Consider the following 26,078-nt stretch of genomic DNA (forward strand, 5'->3'; position numbering starts at 1 on the left):
TGAGTTGCAGACTAGGATGTTGTCATCATCTTATTCTGGGAGAGATAAGGAGGAAAACAGCAGGCAGCCGAGACGATGGGTCTTTAAAGGGAATATACATCATTTGCTTTTGCTGTAATTTTCAGAAATGGATGGAATTGGGGGGTTGGAAATATATAGCAAATATAGTTACACTGACTTTTTTGAGGTTTTGGGTTCGAAAATGCTATAAAAACCAAGAAAAACAATCATTTTCCTGTAGTCTGGTTCCCTGACTCCATTTAAGAAGAAACAGAGCAGTTTACATACATTGGGGAATTGTAAGGTCAGGGAACCAGTCTAGCTGGCTTGTACCCGTTCATAGGTTTGTAATCGATTGCAAACAAGTGCGATGGTCAATTGGGGCCAGTATTTGAAAAAAAGCCAGTTGTTTCCAACGCTGATCGGCCGATCAGCGTTGGAAATTGATACAAAAATACCACTTTTCTTGAAAATGACAGTATACCAGGTGCCATAATTTTACAGGATGCTTTACACTGTCATTCACTAACAGTCCAGCAAGGTATTTCAAAATGATTTGGTAGTTTTATTTTTTGATGTTTGCAAATGTTGTATTTTCCCTTTAAGGGGATTGTAAGCTTTGAGCTCTAAAAACTTGAGGGCAATTTGCTATCTTATGAAAGAGCAGACAAGAGTTCTTTTGATATTTGATCAAAGAGAAAATCTCCTTCAATTGAAAGTGTTGACAGTTGACATTCGCAGACAATGCAGTAATTATGCCAGTAATACTTACAGATTTGATAACATATTTTCCCCCAGGGAACAAAATCACTTTTGTTACAAAAAATGTGACACTCTCTGTTAATTGTAACCTTTCTGAAAAAACTTTTTGTTGGTAATGAGAACAGAGAAATAAAAATCATGTTAATAAAAAAGTACCATCCAAGCCAGTGACATTAGAGTGCCAATATAAAACTTGGATAATCATTAAAAAAATTTTTGTTTATTAATGTGCTGGATCGGTGTCTCACAAGTTGAAAGTACACCAGACTCCCGTTAATTGCTTTAGTAACTGAATATTCACTTGTTCATTAAATTTAAGGTACCCTTTTGTAAGTCAGACAATAGTTCATTTTAAATGTTTTTTGCTACTCTTCTGTACATGTAACTTCCCATTCCTTTTTAGTGAAACATTTTACTGGGTCCATAGAAAATATTGTGTGGCCTAAAACGCAGTAATGTTGTAACAATAGCATGAAACCTAAATATGACAATATTGAAATGGAGAACATTGATAAACTCTTTTGTGTTCATACAACTCAAACTGACACTAATTTATTGCCGAGCCATTCCCTTTAACTCTCCATATCTGCAATTCCAAGTAGGTCGGGAACTCCAGAAGTTTTATCGCTGGAGTTGAAGCGTGGTTACAGATGACGCAGACCTGACCCAGCCGCAATCTTAACCGTTTTGTCGGTACGACTCGCAGATACCTGGCATTCTTGACTGACTACATTTCAGGATGATGGATGAGGCAAAATTGTAAGCTTTAAAAAAAAATAATATAACTTCGGCATAGACCGGTGGTGACTCAACAATGCCCCACGTGTTTCTTGTTAAAATGTGGGGCTTGCTACATCTTCGGTTAATTGTCCTGAGTTGTCTGTGCATGTGCTGTGAGGACTCAGGACTACATGACATTCTTCATGTTATCTGGTGATTAAGCCCCAAATAGATCAGAGACCCACATGTTTTAGTAATCAATCCATGGAGGAAATTAAAAAAAAAAAAAATACAAAGACATGCACCTGCCTTATTTCATACAGCTGCTAAGCAACAAATTTTGCTTAGCGTAAGTCAGCCAAGAATCAGTCACTAGTTACACTGTATAGAGTTGGTGGGACCGATGATTTTCAGAGAATTTGGAATAGTAATGAACTCGTATTACATTTAGTTGGGTTAAAAAAGCAATGTTCATCCGCAAGATGGTATTGGTTGTTCCTTGTAATAATACCGGTACCCTACTATGTTTCCTTGAACTGTTGGGAAAACAAAGGAAATAGTTTTGAAACTGTAAGTGCACTGGTAACAGGAACTACAGTGTACACGAATACCACTTTTTAATGGCTACATTTTGTTTTAATCACTTTTTTAAAAAGAAAATAAGAGATACCTATGTGTCTCAGTTAATTGCAACTCAACTTATTTCTCATGTTTGTTAGTTGATCAGGCATTAGATGACTCTTGATAACATTTTTATGGGTTCATTCTCAGGGGAGACCTACATTGTAAAGGGTTCCATAGGCGCAGTGCTTTTTTTTTGGGTGTAGGCCACTAACCCTCCTGAATCAAATGATTAGACTCGCGCATATGTAAGAAATTAGCTTTTGACAATGTTGACATGACTTCGTTCTTACCCACAATGGTTATTGTTAATGACATCTTTGCACAAATTTTACCTGATAGCAGTGTTGTATTACTTACTTGGTACTCGTACTCGAGTACTACTCGAGTACTTTTTTTTTAGAGTACTCGTACTCGTACTCCAATGTCAAAGTACTCGTACTCGAAATGATGGTACTCATACTCGGACAGCAATGTACTTGCACTCGACATGTCGAAATTGAATTCGATCATCAAAGTACTCATACTCGAATAGCATTACTCGAAAAAAGAATGTAGCTTGACTTACATGTACTAAGGCCTTATTTTATTATCGATACTTTCAGTTGGAAATGGTTGATTGGCTTGCAGAGAAATCAAAGTTTCCTTATTTTTCACAGTGCGCGTCCGGACAAACACATTTAACAGATAGCCATGAGTGGGTCTGTATATCGGTCTGACTAGACCTGGGCCAATTACGCACAATGAACCTTTTGCCGTATGGTCGTGATTGGAAATACATGTAGAAGTACTCGTACTCGGAATTAAGTACTCGTACTCATACTCGGAAATACAAGTACTTGTACCCGGAGACCTGCTCTTGTACTCGGAAGTACAAGTACTCGTACTTGCACTCGGTAACCTACATGTAAGTACTCGGCAGTTCTCGGTACTCGGAAAAAAGTACTCGACTACAACACTGCCTGATAGTTTGAAGTTGGTTTCCCTCTGTGTCTTAATACTCTTTTGCTTTGTTTTTTTTCCATGTGGTGTTTGATCACTGTAAAGCCTCCCTTCCGTAGTACCATCACAACTACATAGTATGTAAACCTCAAGACCCAGATAGGGTTTTACAGATGATTTTCGTAATGCAACATGGCAAGTGTTTCAGCCATTGCAACTCAAGCTTATTCTTACAATCTCACATTTAGTGATAATGAACGTTTGGAAAGCCAAAACAAATCCCCTACAACAATATTCCTACCAATTCTAAATTGGAATCGGGGGGAAAAAAAGGTTTTTCTGATGGCACAACAATCGGACTTCCGATCAAAATCTAAAGAATATCATACCTGGTTGATGTACTCTATTCATAAGAAACTTTAAAAAGTTTCTTATGAAACTGTGCAAGACATACCTGTATGTGCATTTTTCATGGAATTGATCATTGGATGCATGTAGTATGTAATCAAAGATAAATATTATCTTTTGTCTTTGTCTGTTTCAATTTTTTCCCCATAATCCAAGATTTACGACATATTATTTAACCACCACACGTGTGCAGACATCGGACATTGGGAGCTGTTTCAACAAATAAACTTACGCACATTCCTTCCAAGTCTTCTTCAGCTCTGTATGATGTACATGAGTCAATGTTAAAAATGTGATGGGCACATTGCCAAGAGGAACACGAACGTTGACTGGCGCGATAGCACGTACATTGTTTAAAGTGTACTATTTTCATTCTGATTAGCTCATGTTCTCTGTCCGTAATCATAATGCCAGCTGTTGGGTACTGATTAACTGATAATTTTGACAAGGAATTTAACACATAATACCCTGTGACATCTGAAATAAACAGATGATTGTCTTGGTTTTCACAGGTAATAATGCTGTATGGATAAGAATAAAAAGGCACAATATTTGATGAAGACATTTATTGTAATCATAACTTTCTATCAATATTAACAAACTTTCTGTCCATGTTACCAGTACGTACGTAGCACTGTGAGCATAAACATCTTGTCAAATTAGCCTGGAAAGTCTTAAATTCTTTAAAAGCACAATCCTCAACAATGGGGTGGGAATGTACAAGTGGAAAATAGGACAAACAACTTGATATTATTATCCTGCTTCATTTCCTAAACCCATGTCACACTTTTGTACCCCTTTAGTGTGGAAAGGCCCATACATGTACATGAACATCGTCGATGTTTTCACGAAGTGACAAAAGCCTCCAAAATCTTGATTTTGAGTTTTGCCGACCAATTTATTGCATTTGACAAAAGGAAGAATTTGGCTGAGTTTCAAAGCGAAATATTGTTTACTTTTGTAATTATCGTAAACAAACATTTGACAAAATGCCTAAAATCTGTGTTTTCTGTTTTCACGAAGTGACACAAACTTAACTCGTTAGCAGGGCCAGAGGAATAAAGCATTTCTCTACACACACGTTAGGATGGGATTGGACGGGATTGGACGCGCACGCCGTGAACGATGTCGATAAAGAACAGACGCGCGCGCGCTTCAGTGACGTCAGACGCGCAAATGTAACAATTTCTTAGAACGTTTTATGTTTTCACGAAGTTTACAAAGAGTGCGTACAACTTAATGGGACAAAATAGTGAGGCCTCTGTGTTTTGCTGTTTTCACGAAGTGAAAAAAACTTTTATTGATCTTTATTAATGAATTACAGTTTAATTAAGAGAGACTCCTAATAAACAACTTTGAATTAGCAAAGAACAAAGCATACGTTACTTGACAATGCAAGAATTTCTTAAATCCATAACTAAAAACTAGTCGAAAAGGTGTTTTGAAAAAATGATTAACTTCAAAGGCGATTATCTCGGAATGACCTTTTTGCATGATATTGAGGTTTTTGTCACTTCGTGAAAACACTGACGACATGTATAGGATCATTTGAACCTACCTAAGGTAGGTTCAGCATCTATTACATGTATATAACAACACATCTACCTACCTACTGATGCTGAAAGTTACCTAAGGTTCAGCATCTTACTTCATGTTCAAAATCCCTATCATATTACAACACATCTAGGTACCTACCGGTACATGTACCATATTGAAGTTGCATTTCTCACACTCACACTACATTTTTTTGAGCATGTGTACTATTTTTCTAGCAATACAAAAGTTAGGCCTATTCAGTTTTGAATGAGACATGGACTGAAAAAAAAAATGACCCATGTTTAGTTCTTGAACTAATTACTTTACAATTTAAAATTATTGGCTGCCAGATGATAATCCATTCTCATGGGGTAGGCTGGTTCCTGCCCCAAAATCAGTATCGATAATGTAAGGACCAGGAGGCAATCTGCCTGCCAAGTGGATCAATTTGTGCCTAAAACAAAGACCCTTTTTCAGAGGATTGCAGATAAAAAACAAACAAACAAACAAAAGCAAACAAACAAACAAAGCAAAAGGGAGTTTGTTGAACAGCTCTCAGAATACAACTTTACAAAACATGTACATGTAAGTAAAAAGTACATCTGGAAAACTCGAAGATTATCGTCTTACCCAAAGAGATGTTCACAGTTGAAATCCTCATGGTCACATAGAATACCAACCAAATCTTCCAGGAATACTCATAGGCAGTGCAATTCAAGGCCGTCAATTAACACACTAGATGAAATCACAAAACTTTAGCTGAAGAACGTGGAATGGAATGTAATGTCTCAATGTCTCTCTTTGGTCTACGTCTGTGAGTTCTGTTATGATTATGCTCGGAGAGAAAGACCAAGGAAAATAAAGAAATATATGACAGTGGTGTCCTGAGGGGTCTGTGTGATTCTGCCAGACATTCCGAGGCTTTTTAAGCTGGAATGCAGGAAACCGGCTATATTTAGAATGACGTCGATGCACGGCAGCGCTGGAAAGGGATGGGTTTGGTGACAAGCTAAGAATTACTAGTAAAACCACAACTCACCAGATGAAGTTCTGTGAAAAGTTGTTTTGGGCAAATAGGGAACTTACATCATATCCAGAGAACAAGGCAAAAACAAAGACTCATCTTTCCTTTGTGCGGGCAGCCCACACAGTCAAAACAATTACTTTTTTATTCCCAACACTGCATAATTTTGCAGGGAATTTCAAGTAAGGGAAAGTGTGAGCAAGAAATTTGTAGACAATTATTGATGCTCCATTCATGCAGGTTGCAATGGGGCTGGACCCGGATACGGAGCGAAAGCCGGGGTTTGGAAAATGGCAGTATTGTAGTACTCGTACTCGTACTCATACTCGAATGTCAAAGTACTCGTACTCAAAATTACAGTACTCGTACTCGGGCAGCAAAGTACTCGTACTGGACATGTCGAAGTTGTACTCGATCATCAAGTACTCGTACTCGAATAGCAGTACTAAAAAAAATGGTAAATACCGGTAGCTGGACTTAATACCACGGCCTTATTTTATCGATACTTTCAGTTTGAAATGGTTGATTGGCTTGCAGAGAAATTGAAGTTTCCTGATTTTCCTCTGTGCACGTCCGGACAAGAACATTTAATAGCTAGCCGTGAATGGGTCTGCACATGTATATCGGTCTGAGTGGGCCTGGGCCAATTACGCACATTGAACTATTTGCCGTATTGCCGTATTCGGAAATAGAAGTACTCGTACTCATACTACTCGTACTCGTACTCGGAATTACAAGTACTCGTACTCGGAGACCTGTACTTGTACTCGGAAGTGCTCGTACTCGTACTCAGTAACCTAAGTACTCGGCACTCCGAAAAAAGTACCCGTACAACACTGGAAAACGGCAATTGTGATCAAGTGACGCTTGTACACAACATGCACGCACGACAGCCATGGTACACGTTTTTTTCTGGAGAACTCTTCGTAATCATCAATATTTCTCATATTTTAGTCACTTTTGTTCTGTTTCAAGTCGATCATTAGCTTCTTGAATGACTGCTGCATAGTACATGAGGTATGTCTAATGGTATCTTGATTGGGATAATAGAGGGGAAATGGACCATTTTTGTGATACACTGGGGATACGATACAGGGTCCGATTTTTAGCAACTCTTACGATTTAGTTTTTATAATGTAGTTTTAATTCCAGCTCTATATGTCGAATTCCTGATGAACATTTCAAAGCTGGAGTTACTCAAGCTAAGTATGTACACACATGTACCGGTACATGTAGTATTATAAATAATCAATATCCTATTAAAAAAAGGACAATTTGCTGAAATAATAACATGACTGAAATTTATGGGTAACTGGTGTCATCTAAAGATATCTGACTAATCACGGTACATATTTGTCTGCATATAAAAATAGCCAACGCATTTCCTTTATTTGAGCAGTTTAGTTCAAAGATGTCTCATTCACACGATGACAAAACAAATATGGTTTTCCTGTGCACACCTTTAACTGAGGGGAAAGAAAGAAATACAACCAAAAATGGAAAAGGAACTATAAAACTTGCTTGGTCACACAAACTGACTCATTGGCCAGACTTAAAAAATGTTCACACTTGTTGGTCACCATAAAACCAAATGATGACAAACTGCCAATCTCATCACTTATCTGTATAACTGACCAACTACGGGTACCTGAACAACAGACGGATCAACCAACAAACAAACCAACCAACCATGGGACAAACCCACCAACTGACCAGCCTTGCATCAAACAAATATCCATAGACTGTGATTTCAAGTTAACCAGAAAAATCAACTACATGTGTAGCTACACTGTAGATAATACCAATCACTATGGGCTCCATGCGCCAACAAAAGAGGGCGCGTTTTTACCTCTTTTGAGAGCTCCGTGGACGGGACACACAGTGTGCACGTACTGTACTGTACTGGTTCGCATGCGAAGTACGCACGACTTCCTGAATGTGCAAAAGTTATGGCTGACACAGCGTCTTCGCGAATACGTTCCAATTAAACTTGCGAAGGTCTCCGAGACTAATCCCCGCCTCCAACAACTTTGGATACATTCGAAATACGCAGTGGATGGATCGGGAACAAGTCTACATGTATGTCACCCCCCCCCCCCCCCCAACTCTCCTTTTCTGGCAGTTGATGGGGTACTTGTGCATGGAGCCAATAGGCCTACCGGTACTGCAGCAAACCTCCCTGCCTGTTACTCTTTGTAAAGCAAGAAACCACTTCTGCTTATTATGGATACATTATGGAATAAACACATACATGTACATTGTAAATTGTATGTAAAACATTGTAGTGCATCAATCAATTGGTTGAACAGAAAACCGATTATCCTACCATGTACCGGTACCATCCAAATCAAATTGCTTACACAAGAACACATGTACAACAAATATTGAAATCAGAGTTGCAAATGAGTTGTTTTAAAATGTTTTAACCTTTTTTTAAATATTCTTTTAGGGAAAAATATCCCTCATCGAAAGGCTCCCTGCATACGTAATATGTACACTCTACATTGTGTACATGAACCGGTACAGATCAGGTACATACATTGTGCACAAGTACATAATTTTACAAGTCTTATCACATTATTTCCCCTTCATTACAACACATCAATGTCAACATTTAGACTGCTGAATGCTGAGCAATGATGACTACAACGCAACTTCTCTTTCCTCCTTGGAAGACCACAAACATATTATGCTGCCCTCTGTTGACAATAAATGGCTTAAATACAAGATAGAGGCAAGTGCATGCATAGAGAATACAGAACAACTCAGGCAAACAAAAGCAAACTTTTCCTTGTCACTCTTTCTGTGTTTGTTCCGGCACTTAATGAATAAAAAAAGGGAAGCAGAAAATGAAAATCCTCTTTTTTTTTTAAAGGTAGAGTAGATCATGTGCAGCTATCCAAAAAGAAGCTGACAAAATTATTGTCAAAACCTTACTTGTAGAATGGGATGGCAACAAACTCCCTGTCAAATTTTCTCTCTGGCGTGTTGTCGTTTTGAAGAAAACAATAAAAGAAGGCCATTTCCAAAGATGCGTCAAGTGTTGCATTTTTGGAAATTTCCGTCAGTAGTTGGTTTGCAATTCGGCGAATCCGTGTATGGGTGTGCAACACAGTTGCTTTTAATTTGTTGGCTTAGTACGTGACATCGCGTGGCTGCAATCAGCTCAATGAGAACGTGTCCGGGATGCTGATTTCTGGCGCAATTAAAAACACGACTCAGCAGCTTTTGAATCGAAATTGAGATCCTAAAATCTTGTTTTCTCGGACATAGGGCCTACACTGTACAGCATTCACAGACCTAAAACGCATTGGCAGTGGTTGAATACATTGCGGGCTTCGCGTGCGTGCGATCAGATCAGGGTTTCGCCGTGTGCGGACGACGTGGAGCCCGGTAGGCTGTGGTCAGCTCCTCGGCCTAGCTTGGGCCGGCCGGCCAGCTACTAGGCTAATGTCTGCAACATTTGAAGTTTAGTATTTCTAGCAAAATTACCCTGCAAGCACTTCAGGGGAAAAATATGCACAATATGTGCCAGCAGACAGAAAAGTGCAAATGTTTAAGGAAAATGAGGGAAAAAAAATACAGTTTTATGAAAATATTTTGTAAAATAATCCTCACACCTTGTGTTATGGCCTCTTTGTTGCAAAAATATACAGACTAGTGAGCCCAGGAGTACAAGATAACAGTGTTATCGATTGAATGTAATGCATACTTCCTGGTTTCAAATGACTAACCGCTGGTGGCAGAAACGCGGTCAAGCACACAGTGTAGACTAGAAATTTGACCTAATTCATGTATACATGTACACATACATTGCATGAGGGCAGGAAACGCCCCGCAAAGCTTCCAAACTTATTGTTATTGCATGTCCACGAACACACCATGGCGATACTCCCTGTAGAGCATCCTGATTGGTCTAGCTCTCAAGTGCATGCACATGAGTAATGCAAAATGCAAATTTGTGTTCATGAGAAGTTTATAATTCAGTTGACCTGTGTCAGAGGTCATACAGACAATAAAACACAGGCCATTGTCAGAACATTTCAAAGTGCAGCCATGTCCGGAATTGGAATCTAGGGATACGGCTATGTCTTTTGTAAGCATGTTCCCCATCGGTGGCAGAACTGGGGGGGGGGGGGGGGGGGGGGGGCGCATTGGTCCCCCCCCCCAACTTTTTTTCACCAGGGGAAATGGGCCCCCCCCCCCCCATCCCATTCTTGGCAGGTCCCAAAATAGTGTACATGTAGGCCTACTCTAGGCCCTATATTTGGGTAAACATAAAAAAAAAAATTGTTCTCTAGTCTACTACCTCTGGAAACAAGAGGATTGAAACAATAATCATGATCGCCTTCGATCATCTGGAATTGGGGGAGGGGGGTGGGACAGGTTGTAAAATTCACGGAAAAGAAAAAAGTGCTACCGGTACCTATCGACGAATGAGGGGCAGGGTGTAACATTTACAGAAATGCAGTCCAGCCCCCCCCCCCCTCCTTTCCAATTTACAGCAGCCGGCCAGCATTGATGGTGCTTGCCCCCCGCCCCCCTCCCCACACCTTCAAAACTTCCGCTTCCCTTGATGTGCCCACATATAGAATGTACACGTATACTGAACTATTGTGGATGACCCATTGATGAGATTTTTGATGTAGCCTAAACATACTGAGACAGTGTATACTATGTAGTATGTTTGGTCAGACCACGTGTTGTGACCTCATTCAGGTCAAGGTTCATAAGATTAGAGTTAAATACATGTAGGGCTGCCAGACTTTCGCGCATTGGTTACAGTACATGTACTTTTAGGACCCCTCCATTTTCTGAACTCACCTAAAGCACCGGTAACAGCTGGCGAAGGCCAGATTTAACTTTTTGCCTTTCTGATTCATGGTCCTGAAGGTACTGGTATATATATATTTTTTTATACAGGGAAGTAAAGTCAGAGAACCAGTGTTTAAGTGACGTTGATTACAAGTCCTTCAGTCTCAATTAAAGTCACAAGCTACCGGTATTCAAATGAAATGTAACAAAAGGCATTCCTTTGTTGTTGTTGAACATCAATATGTTACCGGTACATGTACCAGTACTTGTGAAGGTACTTATGATATTTACTTATGAAAGGACTTGTGATGGACTTGACTACCACACCGCCGAGAACCATTTGGTTGACTTACCAGTACATAAAAATATACAGCACAAAAATAGAAGGGTCCTCAAAGTAACTTATGCACACTTTTGAAAGACCAGATAATTTTGGTACCGGTACATGTACATGTATGTACAGTCTGCTGTTCAGTTTCGAATAATGAGTATTCGATAATGACCTCTGCCAAGGAGGTTATGTTTTCACCGGCGTTGGCTTGTATGTTTGTTGGTTGGTTGGTTGGTTGGTTGGCTAGTGTGTCTGTCTGTGAACAGGATAACTCAAAAAGTTCTGGACGGATTTTCATGAAATTTGTTTTTAAAAGGTGGTCCTTGGTACATGTACAAATTGATAAGATTTTGGAAGTGATCTGGATTTGCGTCTTGATGGAGGATTTTATTTAAAAGGATTTATCACCCATCATATGGAAAACTTTCACCAGATCGCTCTGTGTGACCAGCTTTGTGTGCGTGGCACTGACCCGGTGAAACGTGTATGCGTTATCACCCACTTAATCTAACCACACAGGTCAATGGACTAGACCATTTTATACAATGGGGGAGTGGAAAGGTAGACCAACACAGGCATATAAACATGTAGAGGGAGGGGTGGTCCTTGGTACAAGTACAAATCAATTAGACTTTGTTGGCGGAGGTGTGCACTCTCCGAGTGCTTTCTACATGTACAGGTAGTTCGAAAATGCATTTGACCGAATATTTGAAACTCACCACTCAAGTACTACACCACCAAGCTGCAACTGCCTGCCTTGCCCGGAGGTCTTAAGTTCTACGCACGCTAGTTAAGATCTGTGTGAGGCGAGCGATATTGTGGGCAGCTGGCTTGTTTATTGCAGCATTTTATAACAGTCAAGGGGTTTAACATGCTGAAAGGATCTATAGGGAGAATGAACTAAAAAAACCTTACTGCCGGCAAAAAAGTGGCACTAAAGCGCACAACGTTACGAATAAAGAAACAGATCAGTCAGGTGCGAGTGCGCATGTGTATATTCTTCGAATATTTGAATATTCGGTCGATGATCAAATATATTCGGGACCGCCCTTTTGGTATACATGTACATGTATTTGTCTATTTGTCATCACAAGTACATGTACATGTACCTAGACTTCAACACTGTCATACTGATCCCTGCATGAAGACAGTGTTTGGACCATAGAGCTATATTAAATGACTAGAGCGCTAACTCCTCATTTTTGCGCGCGGAGACGCTTCGAAGCCGCTCTGGGCCCAGACATTTTGAATTTATGTGCGTGTTTGTAGAACACTATCAAAATAGATGGATTGAATTTTAAAAGTGTACTCCAAATGCAACGTGCAAGTAGAAGATACGCAAACAATTTAAGCGCGTCATGACAGTTAAAAAAAAATGTCACGGCGAAAAGCACATGCACAGCGGAGGGACGCGCACACGTTGCGCTGTTTGCGTAGAGCAAAGTGAAACGCTCATTTGCTGATCATGCGTTTCGGTTTTGGGCGTATCGGCTTCGATGACGCACCGGTATGGAATACAAACGCAGATATGCAAATAGCCGTACAAAAGCTGTACAAAATTTTGAGTTTTCCATATGTTTGTGCACAAACATGGATGCGCCAATCAGGCATTACTTTGTACATCGAGTTAGCGCTCTAGTACTTTAAAGCTGTAGTCCATCATTTGCAGCTATTCAAAAAGTGACTGACGTAATTATTGTTGAAAAACGTACTAAAGCTAAAAGATAGTAAGGGGACTAAACTCCCTGTGAAGTTATTCTTTCTGGCATGCTGTCATTTTGAAGAAATCAACGAAAGAAGGCCTTTCCAACGGTGCTTCTTAAGACGCACCGTTGGAAATTTCCGTTAGTAGTTCGTTTTTTTTTATTCAGCGAAGCGCGCGCAAGCGTTGACACGACGCACACGCGCGCGTGGTTGCTATAATTCGTCGGATCAGTGCGGGACATCGCGTAACTGCAATCAGCTCAGTAAGAACGTGTCTTGGACGCTGAATTCAGGCCCAATTCAAAACATGATTCAGCACCTTTTGATTTGAAATCGAGATCCTAGAATGCTGTTTTTCTCGAAATATACAGCTGAAGCTGAGCTGAAACTTCATCAGGTTAGTTGTTCAGCACCCTTCTTCAGATTTTGAGTAGGTGTGTTGCTTCAAACGAACAAATTGCACAAATTACAAATGATGGACTATACCTTTAATACAGCTCTACGGTTTGGACCAAAAGTCGTTTGATATATTTACCTTGCGATGATAGTAAGTCGAGTGCCTGCATCATGGCCGACGCAAAGCTTTCGGCCTCTTCCACGCTCTGAAAGTTCAGCCCGTAGACCTGTCGGCTGTCCCGCCATTGGTGGAATGTGGCCGTGGCCTGGTTGTACTTCAGCCCCTTCACGATGGAGCAGTTGATGACAACCTGGGGTCAAAGGTCAAACACAAAAGTTCTTAATTTTTTTATGGGACGGTTGGTGTCACAGTGCATTTTTTCCCCCCATTTTTGGTTTCTCACTGGTTGGGTGTGCAAAGGTGCTTTTAGAACAACATTCTACTGTTTCATTGTGCTTGGCAAAGACCAAATTCCTTTCTACATTGTGACTAAGCCCAAATTAAACTTATCATGATACTGGACATCTGCCGAGGTGTAATGATTGGCCTACATGTATATGAGAAACCCCAACAATTTCATGTATTTTATAATTTGGCTCAGAATTAGTTTTTGAGATACGGGTCAACGAACATTTGACTAATTAGCATGACCTCTGAAGTTTAAGTACTTGGATCTCCAAAAGTACCGGGTATAGCACCTACCAAGATAAGTCTCACATCAGTTTGAAGACTGGCAAGAGTGTATACTTATTATTTTAATCCTCAAAACAATCTATCCCTGAGCAGAAAATATTTTGATTGAAAATCTTCCCAGAGTGCTCTCTTGTGACCTGGCCTATACATCTGGTTACCAGAAAGTCACCGTCACCATTGCAGTAGGCAAAGATCGCACAGTAGGTAGTAGGCAAGCCTTCAAAGCTGCAATGGATGGCAAAAACAGTGAGAAAAACGTGGAGATTGTGCCAAAAAAAAAAGTCTCCGGTTTCTGGTATGCGTGCGTGTCGCCATAGCCATGCGCGTCGGCAAAATGAAAAAGGTTTTTTTTCAATGAAACATGATGTCTCAAAACTGCCAAACTCACTGGTTTGACTGGAATCCTGCTACTGCACAATTTTAACGTGTTTTTGGATGGGGTTATGATCGAGAATAAGCTTTATGTGGCCTCTCTGGACTCCCATATATTTGCACTAAGTTTAGTCGGGCACCATTTGCAGTCATCAGCCGACATTTGAGGCAAAAAAAATCAGGTAAAAAAAAAAAAGCCGCATCGCTGCACCACTTTTTGGGCAAGCTCCATGTACCAGAAACCGGAGACTTTTTTTTTGTGGCCTTATGACAACCATCCTAGGCACTGGTAGTGACCATTGTGCCATTTAATAAAGAATTTGCAGACGCAAAAATGATAAGCCCTACTGTCTCCTTCTAAATGCATGAGTGGTTGCTAACCATACGCTTGCCTACTGCAATGGCGGCTGATCACAAGGAAACCTGATGGTTACATGACACTTTGACGTCATAAGATTGGAACCTATTACATCATTCAGTTTTTCTGAACGAAAATATGTATCACCCTCTTTCTGTGGCTATTTTTTGAATCCCAATATATTGTGTGAAACGACGTTACCATGGTTACAGCTTATTGAAAATTTTGCGTGGTTCAACAGTTTGAGTGGTAAATAAGGAGTTAAACTTTTGTCAGTGCAATCAGCTCTAAAGTACAAATGTTTAAAGAACAGCGCCCTCTTCTGTTGGAAACTGTCACAGACGACAAGACAGCGACCTTGTGCATACATGTACACATGCATATATTGTACACATGTACAGTACGTGCACATTATGTGGTATAATTGGTAAGATAGTCACGTCAAACGCAGCACCGACATTCTTCTCCAACTGATCAAGTAATCAACTACATTTGTATAAAAAAAAAAAAGAATCATCACTGGAATGAATGGCATGCTTAAAGAGACACTAGGTCCTGGAACAGCCCAATTGGGCTACAAAACGCGCTTTGAACGAGATGATGTTAATCGGAAATAACATTTAAAAGTAGGATATAAACATCCACACAACTATCCTTTCAAAACTGGGTGTTTTTGTGTTATTCCTGTATTATGCATGCGAGAACGAATTTCGGGGTCCACTTTTGCGACCCCATAAATTTGAGCTGTTTGGATGCTAGTTTTGATTTGATTCGTAAAGTGTTCGCCTTTTGCGGACGTTGGAGAAACACCTTTTTTTGCATTGGTGATTGGTCACCGCTGTTCCCCGAGACACACAACGTATGTATCGTGCACTGAGAACGACATGAAAAACGTATTCGTACTCCGTCATGATTTTCAGGAGTCCACATTTTATTGTGACACTGGAAAAGTGTTTAAGACCAGCTAGCCATGTCTTTATCATCTCGACCAATAGGAATAGCTAAACTGTCTGAGGTATTTATGAATAGTTTATGGTACAAAAATATGGGAAAGAGTGTTGCATCCTGACGCCACTTTTTTCATCGTACCATCATCTCAATGAAGATCAGTCATTGCAAAAATGATGAAAAGACATGGACATGGGACTGATTAACATTTCCATATTTTGTTAGAAAATTGCTCTTGGAAATTGAGTTGAAGGAAGAGGATACAATGTGCTCGGCATGCACACCGGCAGAGTGAGCAGATGCTTTGTAAGTTTTTACTTCGGTGTGATCCAGACGCTAGTCTCAACTTCTCACTCATCGCTGATGACTGGACAGGAGGATGATGCGCTCCAACGATTTCCCCTCCGCATCTCCGAGATGAAGCAAGAGGGAATTGGTCAGTAAGCCAAGGAGCAAACGGAGCAATTTAGAATGCACTGCTATGGATAAGACGCAACTGGCATCAGATGTTAGCAGATGCCAGGGATTGTCTCAGGAATGAAGAATTTGATGCACTGGACTTGACTCGTCTTAAAGGGGATGTACATCATTGGCTTTTGCTGTAATTTTCGGAAATGAACTACTGGTATTTGAGGGGTTAGTGTAATAGACCAAGTATTGTTGCACCGACTTGTTTGAGGTTTTGTGTTTGAAAATGCTGGAAAAACCAAGAAAAACATTAATGTTCAAGTAGTCTGGTTCCCTGACTCCAATAAAGATGAAATGGATCAATTTATAGATGCCGGAAAATTGTAAGGTAAGGGAACCAGTCTAGCTGGCCTGCACCTGTTCATGAACACGTATGTAACCAATAGCAAACAAAATTTTGACTGAAAAAAAATGGTAAATTTGGAGCAGTAGTTGAAAAATAGTTAGGTTTTGCGTTGGCAAAACCTAACTATTTTTCAACTACTGCTCCAAATTTACCATTTTTTTTCAGTCGACCACCGTTGGAAATTTATACAAAAATACCACTTTTCTTGAAAATGACTTCACACCAGGTGCCATTATTTTACAGGATGCTTTAGACTGTCATTTACCAACATCCCAGTAAGGTATTTCGTAAAAAAATTTGTAGTTTTGTTTTTGATGTTTACAAATGTTGTATATTCCCTTTAAGATAGCAGTTTCAGATGAAAGATGATGATCATTGGGGGGAAACAAGATGTCCCATTTTACAATTATTTTCACAATTTTAACTAGAAAACAAGTAAATCATTGTATTCCTAACCCCCTAAGGGTTCCTCAGGACTACCCTTCTAAATCCAACAGGGTCCAACAGTTACTTCCTGCTTAATTCAACAAAATCCAACTGACCCTACTTTTTAGCTGTCTGCTGGATCCAACAGAGTCCAACTCTGATTTGGTACATGTACATTTGTACAAGGGGGTTTACTGCTCAATTGACCTATCGCGGTAGAATCCCGTCAACGCAGCTAGTGAAATATTGTCCAATTGCATGATATACAAATGGTCGCAGAACGCGCAAAATCTGAGACAAACAAAACTTAGTGTACAAAAACTCCATAGGGTTATCCAAGGGGCGTGGCTAACTCGCAGACAGCGATAGGTCAATCCAACAAGCTCCAACAGGTTTATGATATAGTTGGATCCTGTTGGATTCAGCAGGGTTACGGTTAAAGAAAGAAAATCAACTTGTTTTTGTTTGAAGACCACAACACACAAAAAAAACCACCAAACAACACTTTCAAACAAACGGGTCATTCCAAGCAAAGTCAACTAACTTTTAAAATATTAAAAAAATTGGTCACATAACTGCGAACCGTCTCAGATTTTAACCCTAGATCAGGACCAGGTAATTTTGGCTCTTTGTGGATCATGTTCGTTCCATATTCCTTGGGCTGAGTTTCCAAACTTAAGTCAAGATAATTGTCGGCTAATAATCTATCAAATGTTGTCCTTGGGGTGGACTAAGAAGAGAATGATTTGCCAAATTTTTATTTTGCTGCATAAATTAATTAGTTAATATACATGTATATTGATTTTCTTTAAAAACACTCAAGGAAGAAATGTATGCTTTTCAATACATGTAAATTTGATTTTTTTCCGGATAACTTTCGACCTTTGAGTGATTTATTTTGGCCCCCAAAAATGTGCAACATCTATTTTGGGCATCTGCAACCCCATGAAAAAAAAGGCTTTTATTTATGGTTGCTTTTCCCAGATCCACCCCAGTTGCGAGCAAACTGGTTCCCGGTCCCCACATTATCGATTCTAAAAGGGGGTAGGAACCAGTCTGCCCCACGAGAAGTGAATTAATTGTCGGGCTGAAAATAATTCAAAATTTGTATGGTTATTGTTTCATTTACATGTAACTAAATGTGGCCTGATTTTCTCGGTCGATGTCTCATTCAAAAGTTAATGTAAATGTATTGCTAGAAAACTGGCACTTAAAAAAAATCATTTTGCAGTGTGAAACTCAAAAATATTGTGCACAGTAAATAATTACACAACCCAAACACTGTGAGACAAAAATAAGTAAATACATTGTATACAATGATGTATACATGTATACATCTGTAACAATTTTGAATAATAGGCCTACAGAAAGATGACCCTTGTAGAGATATGAGTGATGATACTCCCAACATGTTTTGCATGCTCATTATCCCCTTGGGCAACTGCACACACATGTATGCATAACCTCACGCAAGACAACTCCATTTTAGGACACCCTCTGAATCAAAGCATGAATTCTCTTTTTTGCATCTAGCCAACATTAATTAGCTGAGTGTTGTGCAACTGTATGGAGTGGAACCTCCATAACACATGTAGTAATAATTACCTGTGCACACAAGTGGTACAGTGCACACAGTCATTAATATTGCAATTCCAATGCATGAGTCACTTTCAATTAAAATGACCTCACAGAGGCTAGAAGGATGGTAAACGTTGCCTGCAGCAGAGTTTGGAAACAGATTTGTCCCAGTTTATGACCCCCCCCCCCCCCCAAAAGTTCAGTTACAAAATGTACCCGTACATGTATGTGTTGATAAAGATGTGCAAGACATACATTGTGTACATGTGGGCGTGTTCAGGCATTCAAACCGTGGACGAAAAATAACAATAATACCGTCCGGAGTATAGCACATTGTATCTACCAACAATAAGGTTACTCAAGGTGCTAATTATTAACATGACTTTATTTCAAAGACAGGTAAATGAAGTATTTGAAATATGAGATCCATTTTACATAGCACCTTATAAGGGTTTACAAGGTGCTGCGGCACATTAAGCAGCCACTGCCAGAAACACCGGGCCAGACCCCTTCTCTTAGCGACAAGTGTTACTGGTTTCTTTGACATGTGCATTACACAATACACAGGACCTACGGCTTTATGTTCCATCCAAAGGACAAAGCAATAATGGTCAAGTGTCTTGCTTAAGGACACAAGTGTCAAGACCGCGACTCGAACCCACACTCTGCTGATCACAAACACCACGAAGCTTGAGTCCAGTGCTCTTAACCGCTCGGCCATGACACTCCATTAATGGTGGTGCCAGTTATGACACAAATGGTTTTGATCAAACACATACATGTAATTCATCTAGAGTTCGTGACTGCAACATGTTCAAATGCTAACGAAGAATGCATGCCTGCATACTAAATGTGTATGGATGCAAGTTCACAATAAGTTCAAGTGAAGCTGCCAGATGTAAAATATTATCCAGTCTGTTGTTGGCTTGGAATGCTTAGACGGTCAAACATTCATCGAAGAGCAAAGGAGATGGCTTGCAATGATTGATCCCTTGTACAGTGAAAAGACGCTTTGCCATTGACACACCACAAGGCCATTTCATTAAGAATAATTTTGTTTACATTATCGTCAAAAACATCTTTGGTTTTCTAAAGGAACCCTGACGAATCCAACAGATGAATCTTACAGAATCCAACAACTACAATGAATGAAGTACAATGTACAAAATGTCCATTGTTCATGACCAAAACTGAAATTGCCCACTGTCTTGGTGTTGGAAATGATGGTATTTGGAATGGTTTGGAAGAAGTCCTACATGTACCGCGGGTACCTTTTCACACTAGAGCCTCTAAACCCGGGTGGAATTCAACCCGGGTGGAACTCAACCCTGGGCGAACCCAGTGCCGTCCCTGGTTGATTTTTTTTTCTCTATTTTTCAACCCCACGTTCAACCCTGGTCAACTGTAAGTCTTATTAACTTAGAAAATGGTTGGTTAACATTTGTTTCAGGTAAGGATTACTCGATTACCAGCAAGTTCAAGGCCTTCAACTTGATTATCGTAGGGGTGTCGGTAAGGGTTAATGTCTCACTGTCTATTAAAAGACTGTACAGTGTACACAGAATGTTTGGTTATGGTTCGAGTTACAACTTACTGATCGATCTGTCGAAAGCCTTCAATTTGTTTATGTTCCGGGTTAGGGTTTGGTAAATATGTTTTAAAAAGCAACTCACGGATTGATTTGTTGAAACTTGAAAGCCTTTCCACTACACACACAAATTGGTTGTGGTTAGAGTAACTTGCTGATCAATCCGTCAAAAGCCTTAACTTGTTCAGGATTACGGTAAGGGTTTGGGTAAGGATTAAGCCACTCATTGATTGCTCTGTCGAAACTTGAAAGACTTCCCACCACACACAAATTGGTTATGGTTAAAGTAACTTACTGATCAATCTGTCAAAAGCTTTAACTTGTTCAGGATTACGGTAAGGATTTGGGTATAGGGTTAAGCCACTCATTGATTGCTCTGTCGAAACTTGAGAGCCTACCTGCCACACATAAAGTTTGGTTATCGTTAGAGTAACTTACTGATCAATCTGTCGAAAGCCTTTAACTTGTTCAGCATTACGGTAAGGGTTTGGATGAGGGTATTAAAAGCAACTCACTGATTGGTCTGTCGAAAGCCTTCCCACAACATGGAATGTTTGGTTTTGGTTAGGGTCACTTAATGATCGATCTGTCAAAAGCCTTCAACTTGTTTAGGATCAGTGTTAGGGGTGCAGTAAATCGGTCCGAAATTGCCTACGCCGGCCAAATCACGATTTGCATGCCCTCAAAATCTTCGGTATTTGAGCATGCTGTGGGCCATGAACTTGAGGGTATGTAAAAAATATGGCTGGAAGCTGTGCACAGGACTTGGAGCTTGCAGTTATGTGTAATTTGGATGTAATTTGGACCCTAAAAGCGCTCTATTTTGCAATGGAGTGTAGGCATCGTTTATCAAAATGGCGATGGGCTTCAGGACTATTTTCAGGGGTGATCATCTTCAGATGGACATTTCTCCTAAAAGTCATCAGTTGACCCCCGAAAATTGAAAAGAAAATGAAAGATGATGAAATAAGCTTTAATTTGATGTGTGTCTCGAACACCTTGGAGAGTTGTGAGTATTTTTCCCGAATTTCTGAAGTGGGAGCATTTACCATTGGGGTCTATGGAAGTTTATTTACTGGTTGCTACCTTAGGGTTTGGGTAAGGGTAAAGCAACTCACTGATTGGTCCGTTGAAAGCCTTCCCACAACACGGAATGTTTGGTTGACCGAATGCTGGTAGATGTGCACCCTGGACATGCCTTGGTTCCCGGAGGAAACCCATTTCTTGTGGTTGTCATCATACAGCATCACCGAGGCATAGGCCTGGCAGATGGACTTCTCAACACTGCAGAAAGACACATGGAAAAGGGAAAAGAATAAACGAAAAATGAACGGAACAAAATATGTTAGCAAATTTATTGATTCTAATTTTCTTTTCATTCTTCCTTGTAATTGGGCTGTACCACACTCTCTTAACGATCTGCATTGGACCAGAGTTAAACTCTGAGATTTCAGGAACCCCTTTTTACACTTGCAAGAATTAAACATGGCTTCTATGAGCTCCGTGCGCTACCAAAAGAGGGCGCGTTTTTTAGCTCCGTGGACGGGGGACACAGCGTGCGCGTACTGTACTGTACTGGTTCGTGCGCAAAGTACGCACTTACTTCCTGAGTGTGCAAAAGCTATAGCAACCGCGTCTTCGCGTGAGCGTCAGGCGTCAGGCATCGTCGGCGCGCGAATACATTCAAATTCAACCATAAATGGTCTCCGAGTAATCTCCGCCTCCAATAATTTTGGAGACATTCGAAATACCCAGTGGGTGGATCGGGAACCAGTCTAGATCACCCCAACTCTCCTTTTCTGGCCGTTGATGGGGTACTTGTGCATGGAGCGGAAAGGGGAAAGGAGCTGGTGGGTACACGCAGGCCTCGCCGCGAAATATTTTTTCCCAAAAGAGATCGGACAATATCAAAAGAGGGTGCTCTCTCTCTATGTTATGCATATATGTCCAGGGCTTTAGAGAATAAGTGATATAACAAGGAATAATGGTGTTTAAATCACCGACGATTGGCAACTGATTCATGGACTGGTTGGAAGTAGTCCTGACTTCTAATCAAGTGATCCATGTTCAAATATCAGCGAGTGTTTTTCACTTCTTCTCATTTTACCTTTTAAATAACTGAAGTGAGGAAGGAACATTTCTCACAAGACGTAACTTTAGCCTATCTTGGGTTTGTGTTGTGGAGAACAAGGCATTAGAAACATGCATGTAATGTACCAATCAGAAGATGGGAAACGGATGTCGTTTTGGGGAAAAAAAAGACCCGGGTAAAAGATATCCAAAATCTGAGGCCAATCCAAACTCGAGAACATCTGAGAGTGACTTGTGAACTTGTGCTTGATCAGACCTGTTTCTGGTCAAGGTGGACCTGTGATTGATTTTAAATTTGAATACGATGTAGTGGCGATAATAGTGTGAAAATGGGTTCTTGAAAATGTGTGTAGCTCAGATGCCTCAAAAACATTGATACAGAAGACACATTAAAGGTACTTCCGTTAAGGGCCTGTCACATTATATGCACTCTCATAGGAGACCTTACGGCGACCAAAAATAATTTCATAAATTTAACAATCGCAGCGAGGACGCAAGAAAATGACAATTTTCTGTCGCAAGTGGCCAGAAAGTAGCTCCAGCTACCAGTACGCTCATACGGTGCTCTTCCCGCGCTTACGATGCGCTCAACTCGCTCTGTATGCACCCCTGGCTCATGTGATGTCACTTAGGCCAAAAAAAAAGTCTCCGGTTTCTGGTATGCACGCGCGTAAGCAAAATGAAAAAGGTTTTTTTTCAATGAAAGATGATGTCTCAAAACCGCCAAACTCACTGGTTTGACTGGAATCCTGCTGCTGCACAATTTTAACGTGTTTTTAGATGGGGTTATGATCGAGAATAAGCTTTATGTGGCCTCTCTGGACTCCCATATATTTGCACTAAGTTTAGTCGGGCACCATTTGCAGTCATCAGCCGACATTTGAAGCAAAAGAGTCAGGTAAAAAAAAAAAAAAAAAGCCGCGTCGCCGCACCACTTTTTGGACAAGCTCCATACCAGAAACCAGAGACTTTTTTTGTTGGCCTTACGCTGCATAAATACCACGACAAAATGGTCAATACACAGTCCAGTTTCAAAACTATTCTACAAGTTCATCGCAGTCGAGTTACTTTCTCATGGAGACTACATCGACTGCTTTGCACCTAGGTTGCAAGGCAGTTGATGTTGTCGACAATTTTTTTTAAATGGAAGACCTGCAGCAACACTCATTCCATTGTACATTTTTTTACCATCGAAATTGCAATGTTAGCAATGCCTAAACATGAAGGCCTACTTTTGTAAAATTAATTAGGAATGGACAAAAAAGACTACTGATGTGTATAAAAACAAACACACAGATCCCATTTTGGGGGTAATGCACTGCACTGTTTACGTAAACTTTGACATTTTGCGGTTAACGTAAACACAAATTGTAACCAAAATACATGTACAGTGTAGAGTGGTTTTAAGGGTACACATAGATGCCAGAAGTAAACCTACAATGACAAAGTTCAATCCGCATTTCAATCAACAAAACTTGTAGGATGATTCTTCTTTTTTTTCTTCTGAGTTCGATCCAGTTAATCTGCACCACATCCTGAACATGCATGGTGGCCAGCTTCCTGGGGTTGGGCGGCTTCCTCGCTCAATAACACGTGAGCTTCTGCAACAAAACCTTCAACTGAGGGTGGGGAACACCTACTGTGTGGAAGCCATAAACAATTGTGGCACGGTGCCATTTCCAGCTCTGGAGAAGATCATTACTGTGATCAGGTGATGGGTGAATTAATGGACAGTTACAATGTATACAATTTGTATTCGAAGGCTGAAAAAAATTGTGTTTACTGTACATAACGTCCTAACAATTATCCAAGTAGGAAGGTACTGGTACAAATGTAGAAAACATAACTTTGTTTTGAGAAACTTTTGTATGTTTGTCTGTCAGTCCTTTTATGTATTTTTGTTTACTTTTAAAGGAGAATTTTAACAGTATTGATAATCAGGTGATGGGAGAATGGACAGTTATAAAATTTGTATTTAAAGGCTGAAAAAATTGTGTTTACTGTACATAACGTCTTAACAACTATCCAAGTAGGAAATACCGATACAAATGTAGAAAACAAAACTTTGTTTTGGAAACTTTTTGTATGTTTGTCTGTCGGTCCTTTTATGTATTTTTGTTTACTTTTAGAGGAGAATTTTAACAGTATTCTGTTTAATTAACCCTTTTAATTGTTTAACTGATCAATGAAACACAAAAAGTCACAAAGGGACGACTTTTTGTTTTCAAAATACACTCAGTCAATCCTGCTTTATGTAGGCTAGGAGCTCTTAACTGTTGAAAACAGTCACTTGATTGATTTTGACTGTAAGGACAACTTGGCAAAGAATCTATGTTTGCATCTAGGAGGGTTAATTGCTTCAATAAAAGTGATATAAAAACTACTGTTGGTACAATGTACGTGTACCACAAAATGGCACTGTTTTCCTCATTCCCTTTTGCTCAAATATGGCCTAGCCTTATTCCGGTCTGATTTTCTAAGGTCAATGTCATGACAAAGGTCAAAGTCATTGTCTGGAACTAATGTCCAACCCCCCTTCAAAAAAAATAATGGAATCCTAAATAAGTCTGCTTCAAATGCACTAATGAGCGTTAGAATAACAAACATATTTGTGCAGCCCCATAGGCTAGGCTGTGGTGTCACTGTCTCACTGCCAATGCATGCGTGGAATGTGGAACGGTTTCTGAGTCAAACTTCCAATGGGCATTGAGTTTATACTGCACATTACAGTCTGAAATTCTCAATTTCTGTAGTCAGTTGAACCTAGATTGTAGGGTTGTCCATTTTCGAATAGTTTAGTATTCAATTACTCGAAACTGTGTTTGACCGAATATTCGGATATTCGAAACTGCCAGCTGCAATTACTGCGTGCTGCGCCAGTAAAAATTTGCAAGAAGGGCGCGCTAGTTAAAACTTGCATGTGGCAATCGATATAGGGCGCATGAGTGTTTTACTTTTTTTTAAGTACTTTTACAATGCGTATATTTTATAACTGTAAAGGGCTTTACCTTAAAAGGATGTGAACATTGAACCAAGTTGGCAAAAACAAATTACCGTCAACAAAAAAGTTGCACCTGACAATAAAATGCCGCAACTTTGCGATAAAACAACATCACATTCGCATTTGTGTGTGCATACTTTTTATACATGTACATGTACAGGCACAAAGCTATTTGAATATTTGGTTGATGATTGAATATTCAAGTGTTTGGTATATATTCGGGACAGCCCTACTAGATTGTCTGCATCACAAATGCATGGGCTTCAAGGCCTATAAAACTGTAGGCCTACTGTTTGCTTCTTGAACATAAATTTGTATTTGTTAAAGATACAAATGTACAAGTATCTACAAGTAATCATTCTTTTGTCACTTTATACATTGTACAATGTAGTTCAAAGCTATGTTAAACATGTACAATGTACGATGAAGTGGGCATTTGTAAAAGCAGAGGTTGTGTTTCTATATTTTAATCATTAAAAACTGTGTAAAATGGTATCTGTTTTAACACGACACATGGTTTTACCCCTTGTGAAGGACTTGACTGTCTTTTCTAATGATGAATCACATACATTCTTGTGACATAAGTCACACTGCAATGGATTAAAAATTGGTAATACATGTACATGTACAGTATGTATGTTATACAAAATTTTGTCAAGTATTTTTTCAATATTTTTTTCAAAGTATTTTTTAATATCATGATCACCTTTTTCTGCACACAATACCGTGAGTGGTAACAATATGGAAAAGCAAAGACTTGCAAAAAGCAAAGACTGGTTATTTTAAGGAATGGGCTCCGTGCGGCAACAAAAGAAGGCATGTTTTTACCACTTTTGAGAGCTCTGTGGATGGGACACACAGCATGTGCCTGCTGTACTGTATTGGTATGTCAAATTAGCCACAGCGTCTTCGCGTGAGCGTCAGACGTCGTCGGCACACGAATACCCAG

At 39.9% G+C, this 26,078-nt stretch overlaps 1 protein-coding gene across 1 annotated transcript in view; it reads right to left on the reverse strand.

Annotated features, from left to right (window-relative positions):
- LOC119721178 (vasodilator-stimulated phosphoprotein-like) overlaps positions 1-26,078 on the reverse strand; it is a 64,470-nt gene that overhangs the window by 23,085 nt on the left and 15,307 nt on the right. Inside the window, exons 2-3 of the mRNA XM_038191077.1 lie at positions 21,156-21,321; positions 13,399-13,570 (exon numbers count right to left, since the gene is read on the reverse strand). Of these exons, the coding sequence (XP_038047005.1) occupies positions 13,399-13,570; positions 21,156-21,321 (338 nt within the window). The remainder of the gene's footprint in view (positions 1-13,398; positions 13,571-21,155; positions 21,322-26,078) is intronic.

This window comes from Patiria miniata, unplaced genomic scaffold, assembly GCF_015706575.1.
Source record: "Patiria miniata isolate m_02_andy unplaced genomic scaffold, ASM1570657v1 HiC_scaffold_13, whole genome shotgun sequence".
Lineage (NCBI taxonomy): Eukaryota > Metazoa > Echinodermata > Asteroidea > Valvatida > Asterinidae > Patiria > Patiria miniata.